Source organism: Mobula hypostoma, chromosome 2 (assembly GCF_963921235.1).
Source record: "Mobula hypostoma chromosome 2, sMobHyp1.1, whole genome shotgun sequence".
NCBI classification, from domain to species: Eukaryota; Metazoa; Chordata; class Chondrichthyes; order Myliobatiformes; family Myliobatidae; genus Mobula; species Mobula hypostoma.
The window spans coordinates 44304488-44316055 of NC_086098.1; the positions used below are offsets into that span (position 1 = coordinate 44304488).

The following is an 11568-nucleotide window of genomic DNA, read 5'->3' on the forward strand; positions in this document are numbered from 1 at the left end:
AATCAAAGCAAGCGTATCCAACTCGCTGAATGAATCAGCCACACTCGCTTCGAGTTGTAGTTTTATTTTAGATGAAAGAGTGGGCTGTTAAAAAAAAATCTCTCCCTTTATTTCCTATTAACAGGATGGAAATTGGGAAACATGAAAGAGATAATAAGCAAAAACAGAAAGGAAGAGATCTTCGCCGAAACGTTAACCGGTGAATGGGGACCTACACACCCTTCAAATGAGCTGAGCAAAGGAAAAGATTGGGAATCTCAAACTAGATCAGACTGTTCACTCTATAATTTGCATTGACTCTTTATTAGAAATATACGTACAAAGTTGTCTGATGAACACGTCAATCATTTTTAAAGTATCCATATTACCTGTATTCATACTCAAAGTAAAACCGGGAAACATCTGATTTCCATTTCGTTCGCTGAAAATTTTCGTGTGTGTGTGTGTGTGTGTGTGTGTGAAATATATATATATATATATATTAACTATTCCCACAGCATTTTTGTGTTGGAGGAAGATATTGAATAAGTCCTTTAATTTGGGGAAAACGGAAGTTTTCTTACGGAAAAGAGTTTTTAATAGTTGCGGTGTCTTAATTAAATTGACCATTTTAAACTTATTTATAACCTAGCAACGAGATTTAGTCTCTCTGCATATTTTCGTCTTTTTTTTTAGTGGATCTTAGAGTGGGAGTTGTATCCATATCTTCTTCAGAGTTTTCTTCCTTCCTTAGCCCCCTTGATCGAACGACAGCAGAAAATGCATTTAACTTCTTTCACTGCTGTCTTTATCGCTTGTTACAGATAGCCCAATCTCAAAACGCCGATTATGTATCGCTTTAGGTCTGGTACGAGAAATAAATTGGTAGTTTCAGCGGATTCCTAAAATAGCCCAAATTATCATCTGGGCACCATCAAGGTCAGAATCTACTGTCTAATTTCATTTCCATTTGGTGGCCTGGCGGATTTTTTTTCTCTCTCAGAAAGTCACCGTACATTTTTCTTTGAGTTAAGTTAATACAAAAAATAAAATGTTGTCCGACAGGGCCAGGAAACGTTGTTATTTTAGTTTTTAATGTTTTCTTATCATGTTTTAAGCCTAAAGAGGCATGAAGCTCCGCAGCCTCTGTCTCCTCGGCGATGCTGTGAACTTTGCGGAAAGTTTATTGACTTTTTGTTGGTGGGGCCGCCTGGTTGCGCAGTGCGCCTGCGCCGTCCCAGGATTTCTCCCAGGACTCAGTTGAAATAGGAGGTGGTTCGAGGGGTCTGGAGGAATCGGACTGTGTTCGGCATCTCCCTTCGAACAGAAGGCGAGCTGCACCACCGCTGCTCAAGGGCTGTCTGACACGGTCTCGGTCGTTTTTGGCTGGTGCCACCAGCCCCCCTGTAACCCCACTTCGCCGACGCAACGCCATCTCCGAGTTCAGAGCATGCCAACTTGGGTATGCGCTTGTGCCACAGCCGCCGCCCCCTCCAGCTCCACATCTGCCATTAGTTCAAGCGAAAAAGCGGCGACCCTCGCAGTGCCCGAGGAGTTCCCCGGTGCAGGTAACCACATTTTTTTGCTCTCTTCATTGAATTGCATTAAGTGGATAAAAGTTGGGAGGGGGGCGGGGGTGATCGTGGTTTATAGGACGCGGGGAATTTCAGTTTGATTGCATGGAAATGTAATGTTTCAAAGACAGTTGTTCGCATTCATATAGAGCGCTGAGAATTTATCAAAGTTTTATTTTTTTTAATTTCCAACTGCACAAGAATTTGTAGGTATGCAGGTTCAACTGCAGTGGCATTTTCCACCTTTATGATGTGTTTCGGAAAGTAAGCGCGCGAGTCAATCTGAAAATCCGTATGACTATGTTAATGATAGTGTTTTACTATGCACGGGGTTGTGAATTAAATCATTCTGAAATAAAAGGGGTCAGTTTGAACGAAGTTAGATCAAACCTCCGTACCGAATGTTAACTCCTGCTATTCGGCGGCGTTCACAGTGGAGGCTCGCTGGCCCATTAGCGACCCTAGCAGCTGTACATCTTATACACAGCGGGCACGTTTATGTAGGTTTAACTAGGAGGACTAGTGCGATGCTAATCCACATCGTGGAACGAAACTAAACACGTTTCCTCTTTGCTAAGTCTATTCAGAATTTTCTAGCATTAACATCCATTGACAGGTCTTGATGAGTTTCTGCATAGACCTGCGTCTGATAAAGCACGTGCAGGCTGTATATAAACACATGTGCCCAGCTCCAGAACTCCTGAACCCACTCGGTCCCACCAGTCGGGACAGTGGGTGGGGGTGGGCGATCATGCTATCGAATCATTGCATTGATACTTTTTTTCACCCCTAGCGCCTTTGGGGTGGGGTAGGGGTGGTTACTTGGGTCTCGTGCAATCATTCAGATGTAAACACACGGCTTTCTGCCACCGTCCACGGCGAGGCGACCAGCAAATCGAGCCTGGCTCGCGAGTTGTTCCCAGCTGTTTCCGGTGCAGCGAGCAGTTTACTGCTAATAATATTGAAGGGATGCATTCAATAAGGTCTCCAGTGCGGTCAATGGTACAGGTACTGACAGGGTCAAATACGTGGAGCACTTTTTTTATTCCCAAACCGCCTTCCTCTATTTCAATAAAATACAGAGTCCCAACTTGATGTGAGACGAATAATCAACAGTAAAGTGAAATATTTTAAAGGAAAAGACAACGTAGTTAATTTCGCCAGTATTATATGTAATCTCGAATTGTTCAGTTTATTTTAACGTGGTCACCTACAATAAATGGAACACAATAGTACTAGATCAGCAGTGGTAGAAATCATTTTATTATCGTGTATTGTAATTTTAAATATTATCTTAATCCATGAGTTAGGCTGTAACAGCGGATTGGGTGACAGATACTTCACATTGCATCATAATTGCGTACACGGGTCGTTCTCTGCAGAACTTCACTCTGTTAAGAAAATCAAAATTTCATTTTCTAAAATAATAACCATATTTAATTTCCAATCCAAACTAAAGCAAAGACGATAACTGATAACTTTGAAGGATCTTTGTGAATCCACACACGGTTATTCTTTCAGTCAGGAGAACACTGACAAATATACAATAGAGAAGCGATCGTTGTGCTTCTTGGAATGTGGATGTAAAACAGCTGAGTGTTGAAATTCGTTCAACTACTCCACTTCATTCTGTATACAAACTGCACATTGGACTAAACATTTCCCCTACCCCCGTGTAAAAGCCAACTCATCCATAGTTTACACGTAGAAACTGCTTGTTTGTCTTACTCGGTGTATTAATTAACACTGCCGGCTGAAAAGTGCTTTGAGCTCTTCGATTCTCCAAACAGTGTACTCATTGTGATTTTGTGATAATCCGATGAATAATGATGCCCCGAAGCATTTGGAACATAGATCTAAAAGCTAACATTGATTGATATGGCACAGCGCGCCCAGCTTTCCAATATTCCTGTGTTCAGTTAGCAAGTACGCTTCTGATTAGGCTGGCGATGAGAGGGCGAAATCGCTTCGGACTTATAAATTAGACTGCAGCTCAGAAGACTATTGCTAAAGCAGGGCTGTCGAGATAACTGTGAATAGAAAGATTCCGCTCAGATGTACTTTTTCAAGTTTATGGACTTATTTTGTAGTGTAAATTTATTTTGGCAGAATTAAGCTTTTCTCGATTGAGTGTCTGTATATAATTTGCCTGTTCTCATTTGCGCAGCAAATAACTTACGCTATTTCTGTTATTTTTTAAATGATCTTTGATATTTTGTTGCGAGGGGGAGGGAGAGGAGAAAGGACGATGATTTGTTGAAATTAATGGGAATCCGCACCAAGTTATTCGACGAGGAATAAACGACACCCCTCGTCAGTAGGTCCTGGCCAAATGAGACTTTCCCTAATAGTAGTCAATCGACCACTGACCAGCTCTGGCTGCTTGCTATCATTCTCTTGCAGGCTATAAAGTTAAAGTTAGCAGCTGCACGTGTGTGGAAGTGTTCAGCCATATAGTTGTAATTGGGAGGAGAAATGTTCTCGGGCATGTGGCTTTTATCACACTGGGAGAGAAACGGACACGTTTTAAGCAGCCTGCCTTTTTATTACTTCGCCTACGTTGACGCTTAATCCTCATCAGAGCCCCGAATACAATTCACTCGTATAAATGAGCCTTTCAGGTACGGAACTGCCAAGCAGCCTTCTAAACGCAGCAGTGGCTGGTACATTTTACCTATTATTACCATTTGTGCGTGCTTGTATGTCCGGAAACTCAACCTGAACACAGGGGAATAAAGGCACGTAGGCTGTGTTCAATGTGATGTGGCTAAAATTATAGCGATGAAATCAGCTGCATCTTAAAAAAGTCGATAGATGTGTTGGTAATCTTTGTAATCATAATGGCCAGAGAGCATAGTAATATTAAACAAATATCAAGTTTACAACTAGCCCGTTCCTCCGACCTCACCTAAAAGTCCAGGTTTATTCAGTCCTTCCTTTTCAGATTTTTGCTTGATCTCTAGACACCGTGGCTTTACTTTTGAATACCTAGTAACTCCCCGTCAAAACCACTTGGCCGCGTTGATTCAATGAAGCTGTTCCCTCTTCAGCTTAGAGCTGTTGTGAACGGCCGGCCCCATGGTATATTTGAAGTTCATCTACTGAATAGCTGTGTGTTTAAAGACAGGTGTAGAGGTTTTATTTAGTGGATGGTTGCCTAAACTGGGGAATATTTATGTAAAGATCCTATATCTTGGCGAAATATAAGTGCTGACTGGAAGATTACGAATTCCACTCGATCCTTATTTCGACTCTCAAGATACAATGAGTTGGTATCGTTATTCAGCAACAGGCGCGATGCACCTGCTGTATGTAGTTATTTGCAAGTTTCCAGGAAGTACCTGCTGTTTGGAGCTCAGTTCGACAGTGAACTAAATTTTTAAGAACATGGCATTACCCCTAGATCTTGAAATGAACTGTGTATTATTACTTAGACGTCTTGAATCCGACCAATAATGTTTCATAATCGTGATTACAAAAGAAGGAAGTGAAATTTCAGGTAAGGTATAATGTGACTATTCCAAATGATTTAACCGTTTGGAATAGTCACATTATCAGAGTCTGTTCCCAGATTGGTCCTGAAACGAATTCATGAAAGTAACAGGGCATTTTATCAGCAGCGTTGGCTGATTTCTGCTCCTGGCGGGTACTCACTTATACTTTTAGAACGCGTTCGTCGTGTCTATCTGAGTCTGCTTCAGCACGTAGTCTCTATATTATTCTAGTTCTCTGCGGTCTCCGTGGTAAACAGAGCTCTCAGCAAGAAGGGTAATAAAAATAAAATATGAAAGTTCAGTTTACTGTAAGGTAAATATAATCTGAAACTATATATGTGGTTTCAGTGGGACTTACACTTCCGAATGTATTTGTTGACGCGGGAGATATGAGATAGTACTCTTTATATTGATCCCCAGAGACCGTACACAAACTCTATTAAAACATAGGCCAATACACGATGTTTCCCACTGCTTCTGATGCCAGTTTACTTTAAGAGGAGATAAATAGGAGGGATTTCGGTTGCATCGTAAAGACTCTGTACTAAACTCTAAAATTCAGTTTGGACGTCTTCCAAAAAAAAACTAGGAGGCAAGAGATTAGAATGTTTCATGGTAAGGGAACAATTCTTCTTTCCTCGCACTTAACATTTTCAAAAACGGCCCGTTTGTGCCTAATGTACTAAGGCTTCGTGATTAATGGCTTATATGTCAGACCACACCAATATTGAGCAGATTGCGAACAGATATGTTCAGCATTATCTTTGAGAGGCTGTTTCTAAAAATAAATCAATAACAATAAAAATAAATTCAATGTGAGTTTAATAGAGTATTTTGCATTAGGGCTGCTGAGGATAAAAGTTGAAGGCATTTCTTCGGCTTAAATATAATTGAAGCATTTACAGCCCCACGGGAGCATACCACGAGGTTTAATATATATTAGAATTCCGTTGATGCAAACTCGTCGGAGTGCTGGGTGCGTAATTACACTCGTCGCTGTTGCAGTTATTAACGGAGCACGTTCCCTACCTTTCTGAATGTTGGACTAGTTAATTGAAACTAAAGGACCGATTTTATTCAATAAGTTAAAAGCGACATCGGGTTGCTGGCGGCACTGAAGTATAAGTTAACATAATAGACCCTAATCAGCAGCTGGGATAATTACAGACACATCACCCCCCACTGGAACTTCTTTCACTGAGCGCATGTTGACAAATTACCCGTGACTAGTTCCACTGAGTTTTATCTGCCGTGACTGTTGAGAGTTAACGGAAATTTCTGGTGTGACTTTTCTTACCAACACTAATGGAAAGTCTCACCAATTAGCAAAGCCAATCTTTGCGAAATGTCACTGTATTTTATTCTGGGTCATTGCAGAGGAATTCCGCATGATGTCAGTCTGCTTGGTTTGCCAATTCCTTTCACATAATTTAGAACGATTACCGTTCTGATTCCCTCATGACGTGTTTTTTTAACTGTTGCTGAAAATATACTTAACGTGGTGTTTAATTGCGAAAACGAAGCGGTCGCTATGATTCATTCGTTCCCCCCCCCACACACTTTTTACTTCAGTTCGCGTCTTGTACTATCTTGTGCAAGAAACGCTGTCATAACTGATGGGATATTTCTAATGATCCGAAAAAGGAGTCAATTACTTGACCATAAACCACTAAATCCCTGGTGATCTGAAGACCAGAAAATGCTAATTAGTCGCGTCTTGCCATATTTTCCCAAATGCAACAGCGACTGATTCTCGCCGATTTGTTTGTGACTCGAGTTTCAAGTCCCCATCTCAAAGACAAGGATAGCAAATAAGCCGCGGAAACACACTAGAGACGCTGAATCTGTTCAGGTTCCGCGGGCTTCCCGTTCAACCCCCACCAGCAAACAACGGTGCACCGTGTATGTATATTCATTTTCAGATTTTTTTTAAGTAACATAGGTTTAAGAGCCTGACGTGACAAGTGTAAAAAAAACTGTTTTGATTTGCCTTTACCTTAACCACAGCATCAAGGTTTCAGCAAAGTTTCAAAAATAGGAACAGTGGCAAAATTTAATACACCCCAAATGCTGGAGGAACTCAGCAGGCCAGGCAGCATCTATGGAAAAGAGTAAACAGCCGACGTTTCGGGCCGAGGCCATTTAGCAGGACGTCCTGATAAAGGGTGTCGGCCCGAAGCATCGGCTGTTTACTCTTTTCCATTGATGCTGCCTGACCTGTTGAGTTCCTTCAGCATTTTGTGTGTATTACTGTGGTTTCCAGCATCTGCAGATTTTCTCTTGTTTGTTACTGACCAAAGGTACCTCCTTACCAAGTTGTGCCTTTGATGCATCGCTGCAGTGAAAGGTTACGACAAGTACCCCACCCGACCCACTTACACGTGATTCTTCTTTCACTGGCTTGTTGGGATCAGCGCTTGGTTCCGGAGATGATAGATGATGATTAACAACATTTTAAAATGGCTGTTTAAAAACTTGTTTTATTCTCCAGACGGCACCTTCAGTTTTAGTTGTGTTCCAGCGAAAAGGGATGAGTTACCCTTTTCACGCCGTAAATCACAGTAATAGGAGTGATCAAGACAAAAATCTATTTCTGATTCCTGTCGATTTTTCTAATTATTATTGATGACTCTTGTTAGGCTGCAGGCTGGAAACGTTTTTACTTCACCTCTGTTTAAGACCGCAGTGGGGCACTTACTGGACTTCCAAAGTCCTCGAGCAAGGGATATAAATAAACAGCCTTGCGGGCGGCGATGGCTGGAATTGTCATATTTCACTGGGTGTTTATTCTTTGAGGCTCGGTAAACCCCGACCGCTCCCAATAAAGTGCAGGGCCGTGTTTGCTGAATATGTTTACACTTTGTTGGTAAGACATGTGGATTTTACTGTACAATTGCTTGTTCTTTATGTCAGTTTACGTTGGGGCAGCATTTTGTGTTAGCGCTGATGTCATGTCTGATTACTCATTGGACTTTTAATACGAATGGAAGTAAATCATGTCGTTGTTTACTCCTTGTTTTACTTTTTCTCTTTTCCACCAAGGTTTCTGCAAGTTGGCCAGGTCTCCTGCAGCTAGCGCTCTACCTGCGAGCACGATGGGCAGTAAGACTATTCCGGCTCCGGTTCCCATTCACCCGTCGCTGCAGCTGGCGAATTATGCCTTTCTCCAAGCTTCCAACGGCATTCCCACGCCACCAGAGCAGCTGCACAACCTCTACGGCTTCAGCACCCTGCACACGGTCCACCTCCACCAGTGGACCCTGGGCTACCCTCCGATGCCTTTGCCCCGATCATCCTTTTCCAAAGTGCCCGCTGTTTCGGCTCTGGTCGACACTCGATTTCAACTGCCCACCATCCCGATCTTCCCTCATGTATTCCCGCCCAAGCAAGAATCAAGCAATGTTCCAAACAAGACAAGGCCTAGGTTCGACTTCGCCAATTTGGCCATTGCAGCCACCCAGGAGGATCATCCTAAACTCGGAGAAATAGACGAACAGTGTTCTCCTTCGGCCATTGGTTCCCTGCTGGATGTCACCAAGCTGTCGTCGGAAAGGAAGCCCACCAGGGGCAGATTGCCGTCCAAAACCAAGAAAGAATTTGTCTGTAAATTCTGTGGCAGGCACTTTACCAAATCTTACAATCTATTGATTCACGAAAGGACCCACACCGACGAACGGCCTTACACGTGTGACATTTGTCACAAAGCGTTTAGGAGACAGGATCACCTCCGCGATCACAGGTAAGGCAACGAGGTTTCACCGGGAGGGGAGATGGGGTGGAGAGGGCGTGGTCCAGAATGAATTCTGCTTCTTTCAAGTTCGGTTGTGGATGTGTCAGGATACCCCGCTGGTAAACTTCAGAGAACCAGACTGCTGGCTCATTTCAAGACGTTTGCAGTTTAATTGTTCTTCCCAGAAGTCCGTAGGATTCCTTTACTAGTTTAATCCAAGATGGAAATAAATGTCTGTCAACAAAATGTATCAAAACACATAGATAAATAGCTTCTCATATGAGCTTAAAAAGTTAATGGTATCCTATGGTAAATCACTACAGCTGTTATTAATAATTTTGTCCCTTTTTCAGACGTATAATAACCTTTCTGTTACTTTGGTTTAGGTACATTCATTCCAAGGAAAAACCCTTCAAATGTCAAGAATGCGGCAAAGGATTTTGCCAGTCCAGAACATTAGCTGTTCACAAAACACTGCACGTGCAGGTAAAAGAACTCAAAACTTCTAAAATTAAGTGCTGAGCACAAGCCTGAAAACAGGACATTGGGTGGAACTTTGAGCGCCTGTAATGTGGACATATCTGTCAAATTTAGAAGCAGCATAGACTATATCCATTCTGCCACCGTCCTTTCCTGTTATTTTAATTCCAGTTGCGAACAGATTACTTGTGGGATTCCACTCTCAGAAGACCTATGTCGTTTTCCAAGGGAGAACAAAAACTTATTTGCTTCAGTAGATTCCCTCCCATTACACAAAGGCTGTTGAACTCTGTCGCTCTTGTTGACGACCTCCGGAGTGAACTTGGGAGCCAGAAGAAGACGTTTAACCAGGAATCTCCGCACAAATGCTAGCACGTGTGGCAGAACGTGTAATTGAAGAAGCAGAACTGAAAACGCATTCTCTAATCTACATTAACCCCGAACCCTACAAGTGTGCTCAGCTTGTGAATGTTTTCCGGAGAAATTGTGCCTGAGGCGTCTTTGCCTCACACAGAACGCTAAAAACAATCCAGGAATCAAAAGCCTTCGATTATGGCTAGAAACGTTGCTTGAGTTCAGTCCGTCGAAATTTAGGGTAGAGGATGGATTTTTATTTTCAAATTTTAGCTTGAAGCCAAAAAGAAATCATAACAGCAGAGAGGGGAAATGTGGAAACTTTGTGATGTTTGAATGTATGAAGAGCATCCGACTGAGGGCCGGGCTAATGTAGGAAATACCGGCGTCATGAAGTAAGGAGAGTCAAGCACCTGACAACAAAACTAAATGCATCGATGAGTCTGGTGTCCAGGCTTAATGTAGGGGTTCGACCCGAAACGTCGACGATTCCTTTTCTCCCGCAGATGCTGCTCGACCCGTTGAGTTCCTCCTGCAGATTTTGTTGCTTCAGATTCCGGCATCTACAAACTCCCGTGTCTCAAAAATACACCGATGAACAGTGGAGGGATTGAAATCTGCACCGCAGTGCTGGCTCGTTATCTTCATTGCCTGACATTGGACAGAGGCAGACTGAGCTGTGTAGCGGGTGCTGAAAATAAATCAGATTGTTGATTGAAACGACTTTAAAACAGAAGGAACAAAAAATGACAGAGTTATGCAAGTTAACAATATTTTAAACTACATTCCATCCCCCGTGTTTTTAAACACACATGGTTCTTTGTAAATGTTTTTGGCACTTTACGCTGTTTTTTTTTACTATTTTCATGTATCACTGGATTTCTAATCTTTTAAAACGAATAAATTGCCATTTCCTAGGCAGTATTTAGTGCGCTGGCCATTTCTTTTCCAAAAGGGATTTACTTTATATACAACGAGACCGTGTTCCCTTTTCACCGCCTTGAGGCGGAGAACCAATCGGATGCACATCAGATTACCAATTCACTGACCTAAACCTATACGCATTGGAAGAGACCGAACAACACAGGTCCGCAACCTTCCACCACCTTATCCGTATTCTGCACTGCTCTTTTTTTTGTGTTTATATAGCTGCCGTTTGCGTCCAGCCGTGAAGACATATGTTGAGATTTTACGAATGCACCTTTTATTCTAGGAGCAGCCGCCGAAGTGAGTTGCCTCTTTGAGTGGGGTTGGCTTACTAGCTGCATTGAGGGAAGGTTGCTCAGAATGAAGACAAAAGTTTCAGACCTCCCTTTGCTGACCAGATGGGCCGAATGGACGTAGGCAGTCAAGAACGCTGTGTGTAAGAGGCATTAAACATCCCCCTTGCCAAGAGATTTAAAGCGTGTATTCTCTTCTATAAACTTAACCCCACGTCTGATTGGTTGGTATAAAAATAAGCTTCAGAAACCAGCTGGGCAATCAAATGCAAAATTTCCCCTTCCCTACTACGTTTTGGTTTTGTATTTCATCCAAAGTTGAAAGTAAAACAATCTTCTCTGCTATAATCTCTTCCCATTTCCTTGCTGTACATTAATAATTTTACCGCCAGTGTCTGCTGGAACATGGCGCCTGTTCAAACAATTTGTGGTTACTTTCACGGGAACATATTTTAAATTCTAATTCAGTGATTACAATTAAGTTATTATACCAAGGTTAGGATTCGGCACTCCATCATTAACCGCGGGGCTACAGTCTAGGTTTGCGTAAACTCGGCCGTGATCTCCACTCACAGCTAACTATCGCAGGTCACGGAGCTATTCCAGAACCCGCCTGCAGGCTGGCGGCACAGAGCAGGGCTGCACTCTTATCACCAACATGGTCAAATCAGAGACCTGCTCACGAGAAATCCGAACTTCACACTCGGACGGGAACCTTGCATAGAGCACAGTAAGGT

The 11568-nt window shown here is 42.6% G+C and overlaps 1 protein-coding gene across 2 annotated transcripts; it reads left to right on the forward strand.

Annotated features, from left to right (window-relative positions):
- Positions 1-1191: 1191 nt before the first annotated feature.
- osr1 (odd-skipped related transcription factor 1) lies at positions 1192-10930 on the forward strand. Of its 2 annotated transcripts, none has more exons than XM_063071078.1 (3): positions 1192-1547; positions 8090-8786; positions 9164-10930. In XM_063071078.1, exons 1-3 carry the CDS (start codon positions 1430-1432, stop codon positions 9297-9299), a joined length of 951 nt encoding a protein of 316 aa, XP_062927148.1. In that variant the 5' UTR covers positions 1192-1429; the 3' UTR covers positions 9300-10930. The 2 variants fall into 2 exon arrangements, with proteins under 2 accessions (XP_062927148.1, XP_062927157.1); XM_063071087.1 differs by lacking the exon at positions 1192-1547 and adding an exon at positions 6783-6949.
- Positions 10931-11568: the final 638 nt, after the last annotated feature.

What these genes read in the sequence shown, in the direction of transcription:
- osr1 (XM_063071078.1), top strand. Translation starts at nt 1,430, where the DNA reads ATGCCAACTTGGGTATGCGCTTGTGCCACAGCCGCCGCCCCCTCCAGC. An exon ending in CGAGGAGTTCCCCGGTGCAG is followed by an intron (nt 1,548 to 8,089) that starts GTAACCACATTT and finishes TTTTCCACCAAG; the next exon opens with GTTTCTGCAAGTTGGCCAGG. An exon ending in GATCACCTCCGCGATCACAG is followed by an intron (nt 8,787 to 9,163) that starts GTAAGGCAACGA and finishes ACTTTGGTTTAG; the next exon opens with GTACATTCATTCCAAGGAAA.